Here is a 23,575-nt window from a genome sequence, read left to right as displayed (position 1 = left end):
ACTCCGCCGCAGGGCGCGCTCGGACTACAACTCCCACAATCCTTCTCGCGACGCCCTGACGTCATTTCCGTCATTTGACGTCATTCAGCCCTCATCGGACTGCAGTTCCCATCACCCCCCGCGCGCTCCGCTGCCCCCCCATCCCGGTTCCTCCCCTTCCTCCCCCCCCCCCCCCTCCCGTGTTGTCGCGGCCCTGACTGAGATGGCGGCGGTGGCGGCGGGCGCGGCGGGCGGAGCGGCCCCTCAGCAGCAGCCGCCCCCACAGCAGCAGCCCCAGCCGGCAGCGGGAGGAGCCGCGGGCTCCGGGGAGGCCGGAGGAGGAGGAGGGGGAGCGGGAGGAGGAGGAGGAGCGGGGGGAGCTGGGCCCGGCCCGGGCTCGGGGTCGGGCGGCGGTGCGGCCGGAGGCGGCGGGGAGTCGTGGTACCTGGCGCTTCTAGGCCTGGCCGAGCACTTCCGAACGTCCAGCCCGCCCAAGGTTCGGCTTTGCGTGCACTGCCTGCAGGCCGTGCTGCCCAGGAAGCCCCCGGCCCGTATGGAGGCCCGCACTCACCTCCAGCTCGGCTCAGTGCTCTACCACCACACCCGAAACGGGGAGCAGGCCCGGGGGCACCTGGAGAAGGCGGTGAGTGTGGGGGCTGCGGGCGGTGGGGGGGGCTGAGCTGTCCACCGTGTGCTGATCCACCGTGTGCTAACCGCCTTGTTCTCTTGCAGTGGCTGATCTCGCAGCAGGTATCCTTAACTGGCCGCCTGAAGTCATCCCAGAAGAGGCCCGGCGATGGGACAGGGAGTGAGGCCGAGTTCTTAACCCACTCAACCCGCTCAGGGCTGCTTTCTTAGCTCCGTGTGTTACTGTAAGGGTGAGGGGTGTTGTGATGCTGCTTTGAGTATTTACTTAACTCAGATGTTGTCAGATCCCGCAGTTTGAGGACGTGAAGTTCGAGGCAGCCAGTCTGCTGTCCGAGCTGTACTGCCAGGAGGTGAGTGCTGCAATGGGGGGCTCTGTGTGCTGCTGCTGGTTTTGCTCTCTGTATGGGGTACAGCTGTTAGCAGTGGGGTTTGCCAGCTGGATCCTGGGCTGGATCGATAGAGAAGTGGCAGCAGGACAAGGGAGGGGTTTGTCCCCCTCTGCTCTGCCCTCGTGTGGCCCCACCTGGAATATTGCAAAGGATTCTGTGCCCCCAGCCTCAGGAAATCAATGGACCTTTTGCAGCATGAGGGTGCTCAGAGGGCTGGAGTGCTCCTCCTGCAGAGACAGTGCTGGGAACGTTGGAATAGTCGATGCCTTTGAGCAGACTTTGATTATGGTTGTGTGGTGTTGCATGTTAAAAGCTTACACGGGTTACTTTTCATGTTATAAATGTCCTGACCTGTGAGGCTTTGGTTGAGGATCAGCACCGAACACGTCTTGTTCAGAAGCTGCTCCTGCAGCAATGCTCAGGGCCTGGCTCTCGTGTTGACTTGGCTTTGTGTTTCTGTTTCAGAACTCAGTGGACACAGCGAAGCCTCTGTTACGCAAGGCCATCCAGATCTCACAGCAGACTCCATACTGGCACTGTAGGCTGCTTTTCCAACTTGCAGTGAGTGATGTTCTATTGCTAACTGGGAGTACCATGTAACGCTGTGGCTGGGAAACATCTGTGTTATGTGAAAGATCTTGGCTACCTCTATTTTTTCCAGTCATCGGTATCAATGGAGAGAGAGATCTGAGGGATTTAATTGCTCTTTAGAGGTATTCTGTGAAGGGGAGCTGGCTAGCAAGAAATTTTGTCTTTGAAGGCTGCCTTAATAGTCACCTGTACTTGTCTTTCCACCCTTCCTGATGGGCTTAAACAAGCAGACCAACTTCCTTGCAAAGGAACTGCTGAGCTCCTTTGTATAGTTTGGGAACTGTGCAGAGCTTTTCCTATCGATTAAAGGACAAATGTTTGCTTTGCAATGAGTTAATGCCTGAGTACCCACAAGAAGCTTAAATGTTTTTTCTCTCGGTGCCTCCCACTGAATAGGATCCTTTCTTGGAGCTTGACATTCTTTGCTGATTTCTTTTCTGTGTGGTATTTCCTTTCTGGCTTTTTTGCTTGACCACAAGGGTCCGTATGTCTCACTGCTTCAGTCCATGTTCTTCTGCAGTTGTGTGGCTCTTTACCTGAGCCTGGAAAACATCTGAAATGTGGGAGGCTGGAAGGAGGGAGGGGTGCTGTGCAGGCTGTGCCATCCCTTCCTCATCACCTGAGTCGTGCCTTGCATGATGTACTTGCTGATGTAACTGTACAAGGTTGGTTCTGTCTGAATTGATCCTGCCTGCACGTAATGTCAGTAAATTATAACAGCTTTGGAGCATGAAACCTGGCTGTGAAGTTCCTTCTGAATCATTACAGGCTTTTTCTGGGGAATTCCAGGTGATCCTGGAAAATGAGTCCAGCATGAGGCAAAGTAATTAATAGCAGTTATCACATGTGAAACACAGAAGTAATTACATTAAAAAACAAAAGGATTATCAGTCTCATTAAGGAAAGTTGACCTTTTTTTTGGCCTTATTTCATTTCAGCAACTACATACTCTTGAAAAAGATTTGGTATCTGCATGTGACCTTCTGGGAGTGGGAGCAGAGTATGCCCGAGTGGTGGGGTCTGAGTATACCAGGTGAGTTCCACACAGCTTTGGCTTTTTTCCTTCTCTCTTTGGGTTGTTGTTCTTATTTGGATGTGTTATACTACATCCTCCTCTTCTATCTCTAAATGAGAGATGTGGCCTCTGATTGCCACGTGGGTTTTACAGGCGAAACATTGATCCTGAGTGCTCTCTTAGATCTGAGTTTGTTCAGCTCTTTAATTTTCCTCTGAAAATCAATGATGTCTGCTAAGATTTGGGAGAGGTTTCTGTTGTTGTTTTTCATACTGAACTTTGTTTTATAAGCCTTGTTTTGACCTTAGCAGCTACTGCAGCTGGAATGGTTTGAGGCTTAGGCATGGAGCTGAGAGGTTGGGTTTGTGGTTCCTGGTGCTGGGATTGGACTTCTCCATCTACCTTTATGTGCTGGATAGAGACATGCTTTATAAATGTGCTTTATGTGGGGGGTGTTTGGTGTTTCCTTTCGATTATGACCTTATTTTCTTTCATTTCAGAGCACTGTTTCTGCTAAGCAAGGGAATGGTGAGTTGGATACGCTTCTAAATTTTTAACTAGTGTGATACAAGCTAGAAGAGAATGTAACTTATCTGAACATCAGTTGCTTATTTTAAGGTATTAACTGTGCTCTGTATATTCTGTTCATGTAAACACAGAGTCAAATGGGTCCAGAATAAGCCTCAAGTCTGTAGGATTCTTGTGCATGGGTTCCTTTGCTTTCTGTGGTTTCTAACTGTGAATTGTCTTTGGATCCCTTGGAATTAAGGATGAAAATACTGTTCCAAGGTTGCTGCTTTTGCAAACAGATGCCTTTGAGTCTAGTTTTATTTGAAATAATGGATCAATATGACTTTGGTCTCTGAGCATCTGAACTGCCAAGCACAAAACTGGTTTGTGTTTTGAATTACAGCTCCTTCTGATGGAACGGAAGCTGCAGGAGGTGCACCCTCTCCTTACCCTGTGTGGGCAGATAGTTGAAAACTGGCAAGGAAACCCCATCCAGAAGGAGTCGTTGCGTGTGTTCTTCTTAGTCCTGCAGGTCACACATTACCTGGATGCTGGGCAGGTGCGTGTAGACTGCAAGAGCTGGGTCTGACTTAAGTTCATGAGCATGGGGATTATTGGTTGCTTGGCAGGTTTACTAGCTAAGTAAGTGTTCAGGTGACTGGGATGCAGTGGCTGTGTCTGAAGTGCATCATCTCATGCAGGTGAAGAGTGTGAAGCCGTGTCTGAAGCAGCTTCAGCAGTGCATTCAGACCATATCCACGCTACACGATGATGAGATTCTGCCCAGCAACCCTGCGGATCTCTTTCACTGGCTGCCTAAGGAACACATGTGTGTGCTCGTCTACTTGGTGAGCAGCTCTCTTTTACTTAATGCATATTGCTAATTAATGAGGAATTGCTTAAAAGTGGTCTAAAACCAGCAGCGATTGATTCTTCAAACCACGTGCTGCTTTACATTGCGCTGACAGCTTAATTCTGACACGGCATCTGTGAGAAAATTGCTTTCAGTGACGTCAGTGTTTGAAAAGGCTGTGTGAGAAGTCTGGGAAGTGGAATAAAGCTTCATTAATATCAAACCCAGATAATTCTAGGGGAAGGTTTGATTCTATGTTGGCTTATTTTTACCAACAGAAGAGCAATCTTGACTTCACGTTCTTGAAACTGATTTGCCACACTTCTTGAATGTGATTTTTGTTCTTAATTGATATAAAACTGTTGTGTGAATGCTCAGACCTTTCCTCTGCAAAGGAAATGTTTTGTAATCTTTCCTGTGTCCTCTGGCAGGTGACAGTGATGCATTCCATGCAAGCAGGGTACCTGGAGAAGGCTCAGAAGTACACAGACAAAGCACTCATGCAGCTAGAGAAGCTAAAAAGTAAGTATAAAGGATGAGAATCTGGCTGATGCTGCAAGATTCCATTACTTGTTTCAAGAGCTCTTTGTGCTGAACCACCTGCACTAGGAAGCTGGCTGGGTGCAGGAGGGTCTGTGTGCCCTGGATATTGGTATTATCTTAACATCACTTAACCATATTCCCTTTGTTCCCTCTTCAGTGTTGGACTGCAGTCCTATCTTGTCATCTTTCCAAGTGATTTTGTTGGAACACATTATCATGTGTCGACTTGTCACAGGACACAAAGCTACAGCGTTGCAGGAGGTAAACACAGGCTTCAACTATTTCCTTAGCTGGGGATACGTGCAATAATAGCTTGTAAAATTGTGTTTCAAGGAGAATTCTTGGGCTCAGATGGGGGTTCCAGCAGTGCTAAGCTAACAGACATAGTCGGGCCTGATGGTGCTTGGGGATTAGTCACCACTTAGTTTGTTTCATGTGGGGTTGACAAGTACTGAGCAGTGGCAAGAAGTGGCCCCTTCTTCCTGGTCACAATTGGTCTGGTGTCTTTTCCTTCCATTCATGGCTGAGGGCAGCTCTTAACTCTTCCCCTTTCACTTCCTTGTAGCGTTCCTGTCCTGTCCTTGTTCTTCTCTGTCTTTAAGGCTCTCTGACTTTCTGTCCTTTCTTTGGGGGGGGGTAAAAAGGATGGGGCAGTGTTCTCTAATGCAAGAGTAAACTGCACTTTTTTTCTGTTCTCCCAAGCATTTTTAATTCCTGTCCACCCCTTATTTATAGGAGTCAGTGCTGCATCATCTCAGCCTCTTGTCAGCCTTCATGTGAATGTGTTTGGGGGAAAATCAGCTTAAAAGAGTAGTGCTGTGCTCTTGGTGCTCCTCACAGGCACATTCCCTTTGGGGAGAGTTTGATTCCAGCTTTTCTGTTGTGTGCCAGCACAGAATCGGAGCGTTTCCGAACAGATCTGGTATTTGTTTGCAGGTGGTGCCACCATATGGTAGAGCTGCAGCAAAGCAGATCATTCTAAACCAGTTCCTGTGTGTGTGTGAGTGTGGGAGGAGCGTGCACAGAGCTGCACGTCCCTCAGCCCGAGGCACAGCTGGCTCTGCCATCACTGAAGAGCAGCACTAGGTTCTGAAAGCAGTTACTACAGCTTCCTGAATGCTGTGTATAGTGCAGTTAGGTGGATAGAGGGCATACATCATAACACAGCAAAAGATCTTAGATTGTTTTCTTTCCTAACAGATCTCACAAGTCTGCCAGCTCTGCCAGCAGTCTCCCAGGCTGTTTTCTAATCATGCTGCCCAGCTGCACACTCTGTTAGTAAGTGTCTGTGATGAGAGAGAAACCTGTGACTCTTTGAGGACTGTATGTTGAACAGTCACCAGAAATGAGCTCACAGTGATGCAGACAGCAGAATTTCCTGCTGAGCAATGGAGTTTGCTTTGCTTGTTTGCCTGTCCTGCTATGGGGACTCACAGCCAGCTCTTTTAAAGTGTCCTGTGCCATAATAGCTGGTACACAGTGTAAATACACAGTAAATACACAGGATATGCGCTGTGCATGTTGTGAGAACATTGTGGCATTGCTATTTGAAGGTTTGAAGTAATTAAGAGCTTGGACGTGGAACAATGTGCTGTTCCCTTACCAACATCATGTCTTCTACAGGGGCTCTACTGCATTTCTGTTAATTGCATGGACAATGCAGAAGCACAGTTTACTACAGCACTGAGGGTAAGGTTTTTCTTCTCACAATATTCACTGTGGTGGCTGGGCTTGTGATTGTGTGGGGCACCAGGCAGATGATGTTGGAAGTCTGAAGACTGTCTGTATTAGTTGCATTTGTTCAGCAGAGGAAAATCTGAACTGAGTTCAGGTTAGGAGAATTTGTGGCTAAAAAACAGACGTTAAATCTGAATATTTTCTTTTTGTATATATTAAAGATGGGGTTTAACTGACTCTGGGTTAAGCACTGAACAATTCTGACTATGCAGTTGATGTGCTTTGTTTTATTTCAGCTCACTACACACCAGGAGCTGTGGGCATTCATTGTGACAAACTTGGCCAGTGTGTACATCAGGGAAGGCAACCGGCACCAGGAGGTGAGAGAGCTCATTGCATCCTGCCTTTCTTGTGTAGTTCATTCCTGGTTTGGACTAACTAATGAATCTGAGTCAGTATTTGGGTCCAGAGCAGCTCCTTTAAATGACTGCTAAGAGTTTTCTGAAGAAGCATTGACAGTTTATAGTAACTTCTATAAAGTTTAAAAGATCGTTTTTTGTATAAAACTCGATTCTAGGACCAGAATGTGCACTTTGTATCAGACTTTTGCTGTCTGTACCATCAGCTGTATATATGTCAGAAGCACTGATTATCTTTTCTCCCCCCCTCTTGCTTTACAGCTTTACAGCTTATTGGAAAGGATAAATCCAGACCACAATTTTCCTGTGAGGTGAGAGTTCCAGGAACTGTGCTGATGTTGCATTGATGATGGTAATGCTGGTTTTGTATCAGGCTTTAGACACAGAAGACAGAATAATCCTCTCCTTTTCGATGTAGAAGCTCTGACTGTGTGTTAAACGTACTGTGTTGTGCAGAGGTTTGGTTATGGGACACAGCCTGTGCTGTTTGTGCAGTGCCTCACTGTCAATGTTCTGCTTTGTTTGTAGCTCCCACTGCCTTCGAGCTGCAGCTTTCTATATCCGAGGTCTGTTCTCCTTCTTCCAAGGAAGATACAACGAGGCAAAGTGAGTACAAAGCACTGCACCTGGAAGGGGGGGGGAGAAGGAAAAACCAGATCAGGATTTAAACTCAACATGAGAACTCAGAGGCTTTGCTTTCCAAGCTCCTGGGTTCCCTGTGGGTTTAGCCAACCTTCTGTTTCGCTTGAGGCAAAGGCTGTTTTACATCTCTTTTGCTCTGAGTAACACTCGTGTGGTGTTCTGCAGTGGCCCATCTGAAAGTAAGGCTTTTCAAAGGGAGGGGAATGTGTTATAGTCCTTCTTGCTAAACGAAAGGTGAGGTTTGGGAGTGAAGCTCTTTGTTTTGGGTCACCCTCAGCACGCATTTATTCCCGGGTGCTGGTATTTGCTGATGGGGTTCATTGGGTTCTTAATGACATTTCTTAAAAGCATCAGGGAAAGCAGATTTTGGTTGAAGGCTTCGTGTTGTGCTCTGTGTTGGCAGGAGGTTCTTGCGAGAGACGCTGAAAATGTCAAATGCAGAAGATTTGAATCGATTAACAGCGTGTTCCCTCGTGCTCCTGGGTCACATATTCTACGTGTTAGGGAATCACAGGGTAAGCCTTCATGCATCTGCTACTACCATGTATTTGAGTATTGGTTTGCCAGAGCAAATTGGGGAGCTTCCACAAGCTGTGTTGAGGAGTGTTTGTATGGAGCTGGCAGCTCATGGATATACATCATTCTTTGAGCAGCACTGTATAACAAAGTGTTTAAGTCCTGTTGTAGAAAGGAGTGTTTCTGCAATGCCTGAAATCACTCAGGAAAATAAAGAACAGAATAAAGGATAAGTAACGTCATACAGAGGGATTGTTTGGAGGCATCTGTGGGTGTGAGCTCTTCTGAATTTTCATCATATGCCAGAATGTGTGAAATACTTCTGTTATCTTGCACAACGCAGACACTATAATTCCTAGGACACAGAGAAATCCCAGACAGCTTTAGATGATATGTTTGGGTTATTGTCCCATTAAGCATTCCGGCTTGCTAGCTAGCAATTAAATTAGGCAAAATTTCGGTCTCAAATTCAGCATCTCTTCGATATATTACATATTTGCAAGGGGAAAAAAATACATCTTTGATGTTGATGTCTACTCTTCACCAGGAAAGTAATAATATGGTAGTGCCAGCCATGCAGCTTGCAAGCAAGATCCCGGATATGTCTGTGCAGCTGTGGTCTTCAGCTCTGCTGAGAGGTAAGCAAGGGAAATGTGCTTAAAATGAGTGGCAAAGAACCATTGCTGCTCAGCATGGGGGTGCTCATGATGTAGGCTGTGACTGCATAGGAAGGGCTCCAGGTCACAGCTGTGCAGCATCCATGCTGTTGTTGCAGGGTTTTGCTTTGACTGCAGCTCTCAATGCAGTAAACATTTTATTAAGCTTTGCTTCTGCGTGGGAGCCTTAATAAATAGAAGCAACTCTTACATCACTCATACATAAATATTGTTTAATCTGACTTACATGGGCCCCAGGATGCTTTGTTCAAATATTGACTGGCTTCTTGGCAGACTGTCAGTGTTAATGCCGCAATTGATTTGCTTTCACTAGAAAATAAAGCAGTAACTCTACCCCTTTTCCAAGAACTTACCCCACACTTTCAGTTTCTATTAAGCTGTCGTGTTTGCTATAAGCATGGTGCTGTAAACCAAGCGCTGGACCAGGCTTATGTTCTGCTTTACTACGGCCTTTGCTACAAAACTGCTTGTAGGCAATTGAAATAACTTCTCTCATTGGTTTCCAAGCAGTGGTTGACATACAAAACATGCCCATAATGATGATGAATCTGCTGTAGATGAAAGGCTGTCCCTTGTTCAGCTGTTGCTGCTCCTGTCATGGAGGCACCGTTCCCATTCTGCTTTGGTTTTTCTAAGAGCTTTCCCATGGAACTGATAGGTTCTCTTTTGAAGAAGAGGTGCTCCATCAGGATCCAGCACTTGTTCACCAACAGAAGCTGTGTGCCTCAGCCCTCACCTCTACTCTGCTTATCCCTGTTAGCTGACATTGTGATGCTCACTGTGTTACCAGTCTGAAATCTGGCTGAGCAGACCTCATAGGAAACAAGACAGTAGGATCTGCATTGGGGATGGGCAGAGCAGCTGTGAGGGTCTTGGAAGGGGAACAAGGAGGGAAAAGAAATGAAATGCTGTGAGGTGTGTGCTGCCAAAGTGTGGTGACAGACTGCTGAGCCCTTGTTCCCACTAGATGGTGCCAAAGCATAGAGAGAGCGAATACATGCAGCACAGGGGATCTGCTGGGTAGGGAGGTGCTTTCCTCCTTGTCCAATTAATAGAGTGTTATTTTAATGATTGGAAACTAAAATAACATCAAATCCTAGGCCTGTTGGAAGGAGGAAGGGCTCAGATTCTTCTTATGCCTGTTCTGAGTGGGACAGCCTTGATATATTGGCACTTTAAGTCATTCATTCATTGCTACAGGGAAGAGTCATGTCAGATAAGATGAAAAGTACCAACAGTGGTTCTTGGTGAGCAAATGAAGCTCTTTGTCTTTTAGACCTGAACAAAGCCTGTGGAAATGCAATGGATGCACATGAGGCAGCACAGATGCATCAGAACTTCTCACAGCAGCTCCTCCAGGACCACATTGAAGCGTGCAGTCTTCCAGAACACAATTTAATCACGGTAAGCAATCTTCATCTTCTGGTTATGAGTGCTCTCGAGGCAGGACAACATGCTTTGGATTTCCTTTGAGGTCTTTGTTTCCTATAGCGGTTTCATTGGCACTCCAGAACTTTCTTTGAATGCCTTTTGTAGCTGGTAGCCACTTCGTTTTGGTCACAGCTGCTACTTTGGAGAGAAAATTAATATATACTCAGGTTTCACTTTAATGTTTAGATCTTCTAGGGAATGCTTTGAGTACTGCTGTATGGTTTCTATTGATATAATTATAGTGTTTGTAGGTTTTCACCTTATCTATAAATCTGAATTTCCAGTGAATGACGTTCAGTGTCTGCATAGCTGCTACCTTAAGGGGTTCATATTTTGGACTTCTCACTGTCAGAAACGCTTCTGATGTTGTTTATGTATAAAGTGCTTTCTTATGCTGGAATTCAGCAAGGGTGAAAGCTAATCCATTCATTTAGACAGAATTAATGTCCAAATGTGAATTTGGGTTGCAAGGAAACCTGACATCTTTTCCCAACATTCCCTTTGTGGGAGGAAAAAAAGGGCTGGCAGGAAGGAGCTGATGGCTTTGGCTGCAGAGGGATCCTGAGAGCCACGTGTGCCATGTAGGCCATGTTGGTGATGCCCACAGCCTGTCCTCCTGAGCTCCATGCTCTGCTGACTTTGCTTGCCATTGCTGGCTTACGCGTAATCCATGCTAGATTAAAAATGTGGAGGTGGAAGAGGATTAAGAACTAGGAAATCTGCCTAGTTCAGGAGATTTTGCTAAATTTGAGAGGAAAACATGAAATGGGTGAGAAGCAGAGGCTTTATTCGCTCTGCAAACACTACAGCTGCAGTGTAGAATGGGCTCAAACAGCAGCATCTAAATGGAGGCCTGTCGTTAATGCAACTCACAGCTTCCCCTGTTCCATGTGTGTGATGCAGAGTCAAACCTGATGCTCAGCTTGTCATGAAATCACTCATCATCTGTGTGTGTGTGTGGGCAGCTCCTTCCTCTGGCCTTGCTGCTCTTCCTCCCCTTCCCAGGTCATGGCTGGAGGATTTTCATGCTGTTTGTTATCTTGCAGTGGACAGATGGACCACCTCCCGTACAGTTCCAGGCACAGAACGGACCCACCACCAGCCTGGCCAGTCTCCTGTGAAACACAATCAGGACAGTGCGTTTAATAAGAATCAAACAAAACAAACAAACAAAAAAAAGCCAAAAAAAAAAGAAAGAAAAAAAGGAGAAAAACTCATTGCAAAATCTTTTCTTCAAAGAAAAGGCAGCAAATTCCTCTTCTAGCGAGGGCCATGTAGGAAACTGCATTAAAGACAGCATACATTTCATAGACTTGCAAAGTGAGAAGGGCATTTTGAGCTACTTTTACATAATGTGTGTGAATATACAGCTAGAGTGTATATACCTACTGGTTTTAATCTGTTTTCCTCTTACTGAGAAGTAAGGTTTAGTCCAAAGGACGCTCGTTGTTCCTTAAGCTTGATAGACTTGTCTTTAAATGTGTCACAGAGTTGAGAGGACTTGCACAGTTTGGAATACATACCAGTTGTATTCCCTGAGTTACAATGCATGCCAGTTTGAACGTCTTCTGTGCCCTTCCACTCTTGGGAACAACGGGATTCAATCCTGACTGGTTGTAGGGTGCCCTAAAGTTCAACATTTAGCTTCTGAGGTGATGTTCTCCTTGTGTGTGTGAGTCACCTTGCAGTGCTGAGGGCGGTGGGATGTGGGTCGTCAGATCCTTTGGGGTGAGCAGAGTTGCAGATCCCACAGTCTGGGGCTGTTGACAGTCAGTGGCACCGCTCTGTCCCCATGAAGGGTCTCCCTTCTGTGTCCCTGCACTGCTGGTGATGCAGAAGCACAACTGCAGCTCTGTCCATCTCTGCTGTTTTGTAGTGATTTGTACCCGAGGAGGAAATCCCTTCTCATTTTGGCCCAGCATTTAGCATCCTGCAGCCTCACCAAGGCAAGGCAGTGTTTGTGCCTTAACCATTTCTACCAACGATTGCAGTGAGGATTCAGCTCAGCTCGGTGGTTAAAGCCAATTCCCCACAGAAGCAAGAGGGTTGCGCTTAGCCAAAAAGTATTTCTGTGTTAGCCTCCCTGTTTTATCTCCCTTTTTTGAGCTCTTTGGTCTCCCCGTGCCTCTGCAGCCATCCTAAGCAGGATAAGCACGGCCCAAATTCCTTCTATAGGAAACAGTGCAGAAGTTGTCAATGCCATGAAGCAATTCCAGGCTGCTGCAGGGTTCCAAGGGTCAAATAAAGGTAGGTTGGTTTTTTTTTCCTCCTCTCCTGATAGCTCTATTTATCTTCCAGTTGAAAAAGGGGAAAGGAAGCTGTTAGCTGAGTTCCTTTGGTAGGTCTATGTGGAGAGAGTGTTGGACCCCTTGAGGAAGACTGAACCCTTTAATGGTCCTCCTTTAGAAAACCCTTCCCTCTGCCCAGCAACAGCAAACACAGACACGTTTTGCAATTCAAACCCTTTGGTTTTAACCACTGAATGACATAAAAGGGGCACATTCCCATCCCCCTCAATTGGGTTTTATGCTCATCCTACTGGACGTGCAGGAGCAATTCAGATCCTGTTTTCAGGCAGTTATTTCTGCAGAAGCTGCATGTTCTTTAGGCCTTTTTATATCTCCAGTAGGGAAAACGTGCCCTCAGTATTGCTGTAAGGAGTGTATTATTGGGCTTGCAAGAAAACTGTGAGGTCTGAGAGCTTCAGGGATATACCAGACACAGGGAGGGTCTGTGCGGATGGAAGCTGCTGCTGCTCACTATGCTGGTGGTTGGGATGGAGCATCCCCTGCCCGCCATCCACCTGAAGCTCAGCTCCTGTGAGGTGTGAGGAATGGCTGTAGCTGTGCAAGTCAGCACTTACGTGCTTTCACGTTTCCCACAGTCTCAATGAGATGATACAGACTCTTTTGTTTTCACTCTGCCACCCAATCTGAGGCTGTTGCTTACCCGATACACGCCCGTGGCAACTGCAATAAGTGGCTTTAAAAGTCAGCCAGGAAAGTGCTGCTTCTCTAAGGCAATACTGAAAAAGAAATAACCCCGACTGTAGAGAGCTGTGGTTTAGGCTGAAGTCAGGAGAAGATTTTACAGCAGGAAAAGTCCTTTGGTGCAACACAGGAGCTGCATCTCCTGCCCTCACCCTCCTCGAGGAGCTGCGGCGCTGAGGACTGCGTTGTGGGAGAGCATTTTGCAGCAGCAATTTCTGGCTCCTCATCACACGAACCAAACTGCTCACGGCTCAGATCCCTGCTGGTGTTCGCAGGAGGGAATGGAGGCCCGGATGGAGCGTCCACCTGCTCGGATCTGATATCAGCACACTGGGGTTCTCAGCTGAAGCACTCGCCTGCAATGCAGTGGCAGGAAGAAGGATGTGTGTGAGATCCAAGTGTGTGACACACCAGCTTCAACCTGTGCTTTGCTTCGTGCACAATGGAACTCAGGTGCAGTGGTTGAGCTGAGGTGCTGCCCCTCAGAGCTGCCCTCGGCCTTTTTCCCCCCATCACACAGTATCAAAAGTCGTGTAAATTTGGATATAGCTCGGTGATTTTCTATCTCTGAAACTCAACGTGTACATTTGTTACAATGTACAGTGCTTTTTAACTACGCTTGTATATTAAATTATTTAATAGTTTGGGTTTTTTTTTTTTTTTTGCTTTTCAGTATCTTTTGTATGTAGCAGAGATTAAAACAAGGACCTCAAGACTGAAGTTCTTCCTAATTTTTTGGATGTGGATGTAAAAGCTGAACAGAAAACCAGAAGTTTACAGTCATTTGCTCAGCCTGACTCCATTTGAACAATGTATTTCTAACCTTTCTTGTCCCATCATTTAATTCTCCATAGAAACAAACACGAAGTCTTTGATGAACTTCTAAAAAAATAATTAATAATAATAATAATTATTCTTCTAAAGATGTAATTTAGGAAACTTGTACAGTTTTTTTTTTGTTTTCATTCTTTGGTCTTTTTAAACGAGTAGCAAGAACTTTAAAAACACCTAATCGCTGTTTTGTAGATAGTGTAAATCTTATATATGTATAGAGAATGCAGTGTGAAGAACAGTGTTTGCCATTTCCTACAGCATGGCTATGGGGAAGGCCCGTGTACGTGTGAAATCTAATTCACTTTGGGGATAGGGAATGTAAAAACAGAGAGAGAAAACTCCGGTGCCTTTCTCTGTTGTCCCAACACGACACGTGTCAAAGATGTACACTGCTAATCGAGCCGGGCCTTCAGCTGTGACGCCGCCTGCAGGCACACGAGGTGCAACACAACATATTGCTTCACTGCTTTTGAGTTGTATTCAATTTCCACGTCTGCCAGGGAGTCAAATTAGGATAGAAAGGGGTTTGGTGGTGTCCCTCCCCTCCCTCTTCCCCTCTGTGTTGTTGGCCTCCAAGCCATGCAGAGCGATCCCGATCCTTTGGGATGCAGTGGGGACTGATTGAGGGCGCTGGGTGAAATAACATCAGTCTGTGCTCTTCTACTGTCTTGTCTTAGCAACTGTATTTCATTGTTTCCTGCAGTGAACCTTTCAATGTTACGTCAGGTTTGTACAACGTATTGTTAAGTGTCGGTAGTGCTCCATTAAGTAGGATGTGTACCTTCTGCCAGTGCTCCTTTCTGAAGCTGTACATACAGTAACTCCTGTAATGAGGTGGAAGCGGGGGGCAGTCGTTTGCTTTTATTTTGCCTTTTTGTTTCCCTCTCGTTTTCTACATTAGAAGAATTTTTAAATAAAGTTTAATTTTCTTCTAGCACTTGGTGGAAATACTGATTTCCTTCAGTCATCTGCAGGCAATCCTGCACACAGAGGACCCTTCCCATCTCCCTGCCAGGACCTGGGGTTGCCTTGCAGCTCTATCTGGGTTGCTGCCCTGGAAGGAAGAACCGGAATTACCTGATAGGGAACCTGACTGCTCACCTCTGCACGCTGCTGCAGGACCAGGGAAGGCTGATGTGGCCAGGAACTTGCAGGGACTGCTGGAAGCTGTGAGATGTCAGGGTTATAACGAGGCTTCATTTGTGCACTCAGGAAGGACATCACGTTTGATCTTCATAAACGGGAGCTGGTTTAAGAGACGAATTCTTTCTGCCTCTTTATCGCTGAGCTCAGGGAGGCATTTTCACATTCAGACCTGAAATATAGAAGGAAGAAACACTGAGCTGATATATCAGCAGGGAAACTTTGAAGCAACGACACGTTGTACAATATGATCCCGTTCCAAAGCACCACCTGAGCTGCTCCAGCCCCTCACATCAGCTGAATAGCTTTGGTTCCAACGAGCTGCTGGCTTTTTGAAGGCTTTAAGCCAAATGATGGCTTCGTGATTGATGAGTTTCCAATGGGGAAATGGCTGGGTAAGAGAGCAGCTCGTCTGCTCCAGCAGTCCTAGTGATGCACAGGCGAATGGGATTTTGGAATGGAGATGAAAGAGGGAGGCCCAGCACCCTCAGCACCGACCTGCAGCTCCCAACGGCCTCATGTGGAGATGGGCCTACACAGACAGCGGCCTACCCCGGGCGGCCCTCACCTGCGGCGCTGAGGGGTTAAGGCCGTAGGCGTGGCGGAGGGCCCGGAGCTGCCCTCGCACCCCGACCTACATCGCGGGAGGAAGCGGGATGACTCACCGAGGCCCAGCCGCCGGGGCAGGGCGGGGAGCCGGGGGCGGCCGGGCCTATCGCGGGCCCCAGGCGGCGCTGCGCGGGCGGATAAGGGCGGCGGCGCGGCCCCTCCCCGCGGGCAGCGCCTCACCTCAGCCGGCCTCGGGGGCGGCCGCGCCTCTAGGCCCGGCCACGCTTATTGGTCAGGATGCTTGTCAATCATAAAATCATCCCTCCTCATTCCTCGAGGCTTGGGATGGACAAAGGCGGGTTGTGGCTACGATTGGCTGATGCCGACTTGTCATTGGGTAGCTTAGCCGTCAATCAAACAATAAAAGCCACAACACAGAGAGTGGGCGGGGCTAAAGGTGGAGTGGGCGTGGCTAAGTGAGGAGTGGGCGGGGCTAACCCTCAAGTTTGTCCAAATCTGCCTAGCAACCGGAGTGGGCGGGAAAGGCGTCCCGAAGAGGTGACGGTTGGTGGCGCGCGCGCCACCCCGGGAGTCCCGCTCCGTCATGGAGGGGGGGGGGGGAAATGGCGTGAAGGGGGGAGAGGGCGGGAGGGAGCCCGGAGCGAGGCGGGCCCCTGCGCGCGCAGCCCCCTCCCCCGCCCGCCTCCTGTCAGTGGCCACCTGAGGGAGCCGCCTCCCCTCCCCCCCCCACGGCCCCAGTCCGGCCCGGGCCCCGCTGAGGAGGAGAGGCGGCTCCGAGGGGGTGAGGAGAGTGAGTGACAGCGGCGGAACACAGCCGGCATGAGGGGGGGGGTCCCAATTAGGGGGGGGGGTGAGGGAGCCCAGAGGGGTCTGAAGGGAACGGGGGGGTCTGAGGGGAACGAGGCTGTGGGGGGGTAATGGGGCTGTGGGGGGGTAATGAGGTTGTAAGGGGGTGACGAGGCTGTGAGGGGGTAATGGGGTTGTGAGGGGGTAATGGGGCTGTGAGGGGGTAATGGGGTTATGAGGGGGGTAGGGGGCGTCCCTGAGAGCTGTGGGGATATAGTGGGGGCCACCCAACACGATGAGGAGGGGGTGGGGGGGGTTGTGTTAAAAAAGAGCATAAAAAAAAAAAAGAGGTTAAAAAAAAAAAGGATTAAAGGTAGAATTGTAAAGGTGGGGGGGTGTTGCATCCCGGGAGCTGCCCGCGATGGGCGACGGCTGAAGGGGGGGAGGGGAGGGGAGAGGGGGAGGGGCGGCGGTGCGGAGTGCCCCGGGGGTGGGGGGGGATGAGGGGGGTTGTAAGGGGGGGAAAGGAGCAACTTGGGGTGGGGGGGGAGTGAGAAGGGAAGGCTGCGATGGGTGAAGGGGGTGGGTGGGTGTTGGGGGGGGGCAGATGGGCCGCAGCCGCCGCGGGACCTAAGATGGAGGTGTGTGTGGGGCCGCTGCCAGGGCCGCGCGGTGCCCCGCGGGGCGGTGCGATGCGATCCCGGCTCTTGTCTGCGTTTCCCCCCGCACGGTCCCTTTGCTGGTTTCTCTCCTCGTTCCGTATCGCTCCGCTTCGGAGGGACGTTTGAGTTCTTAAGGCGAAACGAAGCCGGGTTGAAATAAAGTTCTATCCCCCCCCCCCCCCCCCCCCTTACAACCACCCCCGACCCCATTTGGCCGCTTACCACCACCCCGACCCCATTTGGCCGCTCCGAACGCGATTCCTCATTGATCCGCCGTCCTTCTTTTAACTTTTCCTTTCCTCTCCGCGATGGAAAGCCGGGCCGAGAACGGAGGAGAGCGTGCGTGAGCGGCGTGCGCTGAACGGAGAGGAGCTGGGAGGGCAACGCAGCGATGCGGGCTCTAAGCAGTGAGTTCCCGATGAGGGGCTGGAAGGAAGGAAGGCAGAGGAACGCTCTGCTTTCTGCTTGAGCTGAATAGGACGCTGCAATGGAACGAGGCAGGAACCGGCGGTGCTAATGTTTGAATGAGTTTAGCACAGAGCACGGCTGGATGGAGGAGGAAACGGTGTGAAGGACTTCAGCCCTGTGTAAGCAGAAAGTTTGCAGGGAGAAGATGGATTTCTGCCTTTGGATTGAGCTTTCAGGCTGAGCTCGTCTCACTCCATGGCACGGATGGCTTCTTTTCTTCAGGCTTTAACAGGAGTTGGATGGATTCAGACAGTGAATGAACCTCATAGAGAACAGCCCGGCGATGTGACCACACAGACAGAACCATCCCAAAGGTGCCGCTCTGTGCCTCCAACCCACCTGGATTGTCTGCAAGCAGTGAGTTGGGAACCGGGAAAAGACAAAAAGCAGCTTGTGTAGTTTTTCTTCTTCACCTCCCCTTTTAAAACAAGCCGTTGTAACTTTTGAGAGCTCCTTGAAGAATGTGAAGTAGCTTTTCATCCCAAGTTAATTGCCCGGTTCCCATCGTGACAGACTGAGTGCTTCAAGTGCAACCAGAGGCAGAACTGCAGTGTCAACCTCCTTAGAGCAGCAAAAAGAAGAAAAAGCCCTGGCTCGATTTAGCTGTGAGTGGATGGCTCTCATCTCAATGGAGTTCAGCTGCTTGGGCCAAAGAGAGTTTGATGCTTTGGGCTCTGAAAGCTGCACTGTGAAGTTGGGGGGTTCATTGAGCATGGAGAACCCAGTGCATTGCTGCTGTCAGGGGGAGGAGTGAAAGCAATAGTGGAGATTTACTATGTTACTCCAACCAAATCCATCTGAATCACAGCAGAACGAACTTTGGGTCTTTTTAGTCAGGATTATTCAGCTTGGAGAGGACAGGAATGGCCACAGCATGGCTGGACCCATAGATGCCATGTGTGTGTTGCCCTGTTCTTACTGCAGTTCCAATATACAACATTGACACTTCCAACTCTGTTCTATCAGTCCTTGCTGCAGGTAACGGGGGTGTTAGTGACCAGGTGAGACAGCAGCACACCTGCAGTGTTTGCCTTTGGGTTGCCTGGCATTGCAGACTGGTAGCTTGGTGCTCATGGAGTGACTGCAGAACATAAGAAGTGGCCATTGTCTGGTGGGGGGGGGTTGGTGTTGATGCTTTGGAGACCCAGAGACCATCTCTTGGTGTTGCTCGTGTGTTAAAGTCCAGGCTGTGGCCTGGGTTTCTATGTGCAGAGCAGTTGAGCTATCCTTCAAACAATTGATTTATATAACTGAAATAGCTGGGGAAGTGAGAAATTTCCTTCCTCTTAGGACACAATGCCAAGGATGTCAGATCTCTTGGGAGCCTGATGATAAGAATTGGGCTGTCCTTTGCACTTAGTGACCAAGTACGAGGTTATGCAGTGGAGGTGCAGGGGCTGATGTGCAGCTGATGGGCTTTGCTGGTGGCCCCTCTCTCCTTGCTCTATAAGAGCACTTGGCTTTGCTGTCCAGGACAACTATCAGCCTGGAAGATGGTTTATCAACATCTGTTGCTGCAGTTCAATGTTCTTCTTCCCAAACTGATTCTCATGTGCTTCTATAGCTGAGGGGCTTTGTGTGCTCTCAGCTTCACGGCGGCTGCTTTCTGAATACCTTTCCCTGGATAAATCAGACCAGTAATGACCGAACTCATCAATCCTATATTTAGAATGAATCTAATTGATGCGCCTTGCTTTTCAGCAGGAAAGCAGGTTACGAGACTGAGCTGGCACAGCTCAGTGGGGGAAGAGAATGCCCTCATGGAGCCAGGGGACGAGGCTGGTGTTCTCTGCATGCTGATAATAAACATTACCAGAAGGAACAGCAGTGATAAATGCTTACAGTAAACATGGCGTAAGGCTCAGATAATCCTCCTGAAGACACAGAGCGTCCACTCAGCTTCATTTGGAACAGCAAAACCTTCCTGTGCCTTCGGCCACCTCTGCTTTTCCATCAGCGTGAAGGGGCTGCAATGGAAACTCACCTATACACAACCCTACCAGCAATAGGTGTGAGTGCGCAGCGTGATGATGGGTCAACCCTGGCTGGGTTTTCCGACCCAATTAATGGGATGGATTAATAACATTCAACCCTTTGGAATCACAATGATCTCAGCTATTCCAGTTTCACATTGAAGCCTCAATGGATGGAGAACTCAGCCAAGCAGCTCAATGTGGCTGCCAGGATGGAATCGGGAGCATCTCTGGTGCAGTTCCTGCAGTCAGCAATGCGGCTCCATGCAGCCACAGCCCCAGGAGAGGCCAACTTGGAATCGTGGCATCTGCAGCCCTGTGCAGCTGTCGCTCTGCTCCTTATCTCCTGTAGGATTTAACCATTTCAGCCACCATCCCCTCGAGGATGAGAGATGAAAGCTGTTTGCTTAGGGAATGGGATAGCTACAAACAGCGCTAGTGAAAGCCATTCATTATTGAGGCCGTGCTTAGATTTCCCCCATTAGCTCTTTATTTGGAGGGTGGTAAAGACCAAACTGTGCTCCCTATGGGGTGCTGGGGGGGGATGCAGTGAGGCCAGGGGGGTTCCCATCCTTCTGGCTGTGGGTGTGATGGCAGCAGGCCTGGATGGGAAGCATTCCTATGAGCATGGAGGCTGGTAGCCCCCTGCCTATAACTGATGTGGGGTCCTGCTTCACACAACAGCCAGAACCCCATGGGAAAGCCAAAGCAATGCAGGAACACTGCCGACTTTTCTGCAACTCGTTAATTCATCTGTTAATCGGGGTCAAGTTCTGATGAGCCACGTGACGGCGATCAGTAAACACACCAGAGGTGCCTGTTTACAGCTGGCCCTTCGTGATGGCCCTGCAGGGCTGAGTCACTGCATGCCAACCAGGGCCTGGCAGCCCCACGGCCCCTACCCGGCCTTTAATAGGAGACTTTGTTCTCTCTCATTTCTGAGCAAGATCAATAGTCCATGAAGCTCTTGTTGGTGTTGGATTGGAGCACAGCTGCTCGTAGATCCCATTGCACCCAGGAGGTGCTCGTTAGGTTCCAAAGCTCCATCTCCAGCTCTTTTTGCTTCCTTCTGCTTTCCCATTCCCTCAACAACCCCCCAGTCTTTACTTTCTTTCGCTTGCATTATAGATGCTGCAGTGCTCCATCCCCATGACACATCTATGTGCCACCTGGTTGTGTCCCTGTGCTGCTGCCCACAGCAGAGCTGCAGCACAAAATAAGCCAGGGGAGTTTGCTTGCTCTCGAGTCTATGGAATTCCTTTCATTCTTACCATAAGCCATCTTAAAACGGTGTTCGAGCTCCACTTAAGGTCTGATCCTTTTTAACTGTTTAAGGATACAGCGGGTTGCTTACAACCTCCTAGAGTGGAATAGACCTTTATATAGACCTCAATGAGGTCCTGCAATGATGGGACACGGAGCAGAGCTCAATGCATGCACTGACTGCAGGGTCACAGCCCTGCACCCAGCAATGCTGAGCCCCAGAACCTGCTCAGCCTGTTCTTGAACCCTATGGAGAGGTTTCATCTCCTCCTTCCATTCCCATCTAGCCCTGATTTGACGCCTTGTTCTTTTAATATCAAATCCTGCTTTTCTTACAGCAAAATCAGCTCTTTGCTTCAGCAAACCTTGATGGCATTGCTGCTGTTTGCCGACCCGATGCAGCTCCTCCAATTCCAAACCATTGCATGGAGCGTTTAATTCAGATTAAAATCCAATCACTTCCATAACACCCTAATAGCACTGTGTGCTGACACACAGCACCCATAGCTGGGTGAGTTCAGACCCCCATCCCATCTCGGTTCCTTTCCCACCCGTTCCCTATAGACCCCCCATTAGCTCTAACAATGCCCCAGCCCCGCCGCCGTTCACCCCCCTCCTCTCCACGTGGCTCCGACTCAACCTCCTCGCTGCTCCCCCGACCCGTTCCATCAGCCAATCGCCGCCCTCGTGCCATGTGCCTCGACCCCCTCCGGCCAATGGCGCCCCGGGTCACAGACCTGCTCCACCATTGCCCGGAAGCGGCGCGGTGCCGCGCGTTACCGCCGCTCTCTCCCGGCCCCGCCGCTCTCCGTGCCCCGCAGTGCGCATGCTCCGCCGAGTGACGCCGCGACTCCATGTGTGAGAAGCGCATTATTTGGCACGGGGGGAACCGCGGCCCGACACCCGGCACCGAGCGGGGACGAGGGGGGAGAACAGGAGGAAAGGGAGGAGCGAGGAGAACCGGGGGAGAAACCGGCGGGGAGCGGCGGGACCGTAAGTGACCGGGAGTGAAAAGTTCTCGTCGGGCTCATTGTGTGCGGGGCGGAGCGGGCCGGGGTCCCATCGTTGGGTTCCGCCACCCCCCGGGGTTCGGCTTTGTTCGGTGCTCGGAGCCGCTTCGTAAAGTTGGGTCGGGTTTTTCCGCCGTGCCCGTTTCATCCCGCTCGGTGCTGGCGGCGCCCCCCGCCCCGCACGGGGCCCTGTTTGCCGTGGGGGTGCTGCGGGGCGGCCCCCGCCGTGCCACCGGGCGGCCAGCAGGGCCGTGTCACAATAAGAGTCCCCGGCAACCCCCAACCCCACCCCCCCATTCGTTCAAGGTGCTGCCCGGAGGGGCGCTCCGCTGCCGCCTGCCGGGAACGGCGGGGTGTGGGGACACCGACAGCCCGGTGAGCCCGGAGCTTCCCCAGCCCCGCTCCGGTGGGCACAGCCCGGAGCCGTGCGGTATAACAGCGTTATAACGCGGCGTTCACGGTTTCACGGCCCCGAAGTTGGGATGTGCGCTCCGTGCCGCCCCGGCTTTATTTCGGATGGCTGCGCGGTGGGTTTTGCTTTCACTTGGCCCTTTCTGCCTTCCCCGATTTGCTCTAAGGCTGACCGGGCTGCAGTGCTTCGTCCCCCCCCCCCGTGGTGCTCACAGGGTGGGTCCCCAAGGACCGACCCTCAACCCCGGCTCCTCCCGTGGGTGCTCGACTTCCCCGTTCCCTCCTCCGGCAGCAGGAGTGTTACACAGGAAGTGAAAACTGGAGAGGGCCCTTTGGGAATCGGTGAGTGCTGGCAGGGCAGGAGCTGGGAGAGCATCCCTTACCCTGATCCCAAAGTACTGAGCAGCTCTCAAAGCACAGCAGAGCAGCACAGGGCAATGGGAGCAATGCGGGTGTGTGTGGTTAGGGAAGGGGGAGAGGAGCAGGGATAGGGCAAGTAGGGAATAAGAGGGATGTATGGTGTGATGTGGGGTCTGGCTTATGGCAAGGATGCAGGCAGGGACCTGGGGGTGGCACAGAGCCCCATGTGAGGGGCTGTGACCCTACAGAGCATTGCTTGTAGTGCTGGGATCAAGTTCAGCACTGTGTGTGCAGCCGTCTTGTTGCAGTGCCTCACCTTAGTGCATTGCTATGGGGTAGGCTGCAGGTTGATGCTTTTCTACCTTCAGTTTGGAAAGAGCCTGACTCTATTACCTGTTAATGTTGGTGTGAGGCCCGTACCTGAAGGAAGGACACCTGGATGGATCCCAATGGATGGAGGCAGCCACAGACGTTCTCTCTGCTCACAGGTGGGGGTGTGGAGCTCTGTTACGTGGGGTTCCACCATCCGGCTGGTGATGCAATGGAGCTGGCATTGCTGCAGTGTCAGTATGCTAATAGGGGAACTTAATATAGCTGCGCTGTGACTTTTGGTAGTAATTACAGGCTGGTAGGCATACAGGGAGCTGGTAGGAATTGTTGGTGTAAACTCAGGTGGTGCTCGTGGGGCTACGGTTCCATTTGTGCTGTGTTGGGGGCAGGATGGAGGAGAACACGGGGGGTAAAATTAAAGGCTGGTGTTTCTCTGGTTGGGAGGTGTGTAGAAAATGAAGCTTAAATGCCCTTTAGGTGATATAGGGCTGAGCTGCAGCCATGGTGCCAGGTGCTGAGTGCTCCTATGTGTGTCTAGATCCCAATCTTGGGGCATTGAAACCTCCTTCTTGGTGCCTGTTGTGCACATGGGAGCTGCTCGCTCTCCCCCAGGCTGAAGGTGCCTTTATCAGCTGCTCTGTGCAGCTCCCAGTGAGGGGAGAGGTCAGACCTGTGCTCTTGTGCAGCCATGGAGGTTTCCCTGCTGGTGGGAGGTGCTGCCCAAGCAGTGCTGAGCAGAGGAAAGTTGGACAAGGAAAGGAGGAAAGGGGAAGGCAGTGTGTGCCTGCCCCTGTTGGACTGACAGAACTCCCTTACAGCATCAGAGACACAGCGGTGCTGCAGAGGTTTTTGCTTCTCTTCTCAGTACTACAGAGAGTTCCCAGT

At 50.2% G+C, this 23,575-nt stretch overlaps 3 protein-coding genes across 15 annotated transcripts in view; 2 read left to right on the top strand and 1 right to left on the bottom strand.

Annotated features, from left to right (window-relative positions):
* Positions 1-160: 160 nt before the first annotated feature.
* Positions 161-14,651, top strand: MAU2 (MAU2 sister chromatid cohesion factor). Its single transcript, XM_015886246.3, has 19 exons — positions 161-622; positions 712-729; positions 912-977; positions 1,482-1,577; positions 2,546-2,640; positions 3,123-3,150; positions 3,536-3,691; positions 3,834-3,980; positions 4,417-4,507; positions 4,686-4,789; positions 5,729-5,806; positions 6,152-6,217; positions 6,502-6,585; positions 6,886-6,935; positions 7,153-7,230; positions 7,670-7,781; positions 8,330-8,420; positions 9,736-9,863; positions 10,937-14,651. The coding sequence occupies exons 1-19, from the start codon at positions 203-205 to the stop codon at positions 11,009-11,011; spliced, it is 1,983 nt and encodes a 660-aa protein (XP_015741732.2). The 5' UTR covers positions 161-202; the 3' UTR covers positions 11,012-14,651.
* On the bottom strand, positions 10,657-16,248 carry LOC107325419 (uncharacterized). The gene is made up of 5 exons (XM_085517953.1): positions 16,158-16,248; positions 15,426-15,690; positions 14,816-15,029; positions 11,280-13,236; positions 10,657-11,005 (listed from the first exon to the last, which is right to left on the bottom strand). Exons 1-3 carry the CDS (start codon positions 16,246-16,248, stop codon positions 14,966-14,968), a joined length of 420 nt encoding a protein of 139 aa, XP_085374079.1. The 3' UTR covers positions 10,657-11,005; positions 11,280-13,236; positions 14,816-14,965.
* The window catches only part of GATAD2A (GATA zinc finger domain containing 2A), a 37,832-nt gene continuing 30,420 nt past the window's right edge, over positions 16,164-23,575 (top strand). For 5 of the 13 annotated variants that reach the window (XM_085517776.1, XM_085517773.1, XM_015886256.2 and 2 more), the window contains exon 1: positions 16,164-16,208. The gene's annotated coding sequence lies outside the window, so the exon portion shown is untranslated. Of the gene's footprint in view, positions 16,218-21,415; positions 21,573-23,575 lie in introns of those variants that run through there. The other 8 variants (XM_085517772.1, XM_085517774.1, XM_015886247.3 and 5 more) reach the window with 2 other exon arrangements.

The sequence above is a fragment of the Coturnix japonica genome, chromosome 16 (assembly GCF_054131305.1).
Source record: "Coturnix japonica strain WE chromosome 16, WE-NBRP24, whole genome shotgun sequence".
NCBI lineage: Eukaryota > Metazoa > Chordata > Aves > Galliformes > Phasianidae > Coturnix > Coturnix japonica.
Note: the sequence above shows the minus strand (reverse complement) of the source record. Positions and strands in the feature narration are given on the sequence as shown.

Bases quoted from the DNA above. Each gene is read 5' to 3' on its own strand.
- LOC107325419 (XM_085517953.1), bottom strand. From the start codon at position 16,248: ATGCCGGCTGTGTTCCGCCGCTGTCACTCACTCTCCTCACCCCCTCGG. The intron at 15,691-16,157 runs GTGGGGGGGGGA...CTGACCAATAAG, and splicing joins GCCCGGGCCGGACTGGGGCC to CGTGGCCGGGCCTAGAGGCG. The intron at 15,030-15,425 runs GTGAGGGCCGCC...TCTATATTTCAG, and splicing joins TTAACCCCTCAGCGCCGCAG to GTCTGAATGTGAAAATGCCT.
- MAU2 (XM_015886246.3), top strand. From the start codon at position 203: ATGGCGGCGGTGGCGGCGGGCGCGGCGGGCGGAGCGGCCCCTCAGCAG. The intron at 6,218-6,501 runs GTAAGGTTTTTC...GTTTTATTTCAG, and splicing joins AGTTTACTACAGCACTGAGG to CTCACTACACACCAGGAGCT. The intron at 8,421-9,735 runs GTAAGCAAGGGA...TTTGTCTTTTAG, and splicing joins GTCTTCAGCTCTGCTGAGAG to ACCTGAACAAAGCCTGTGGA.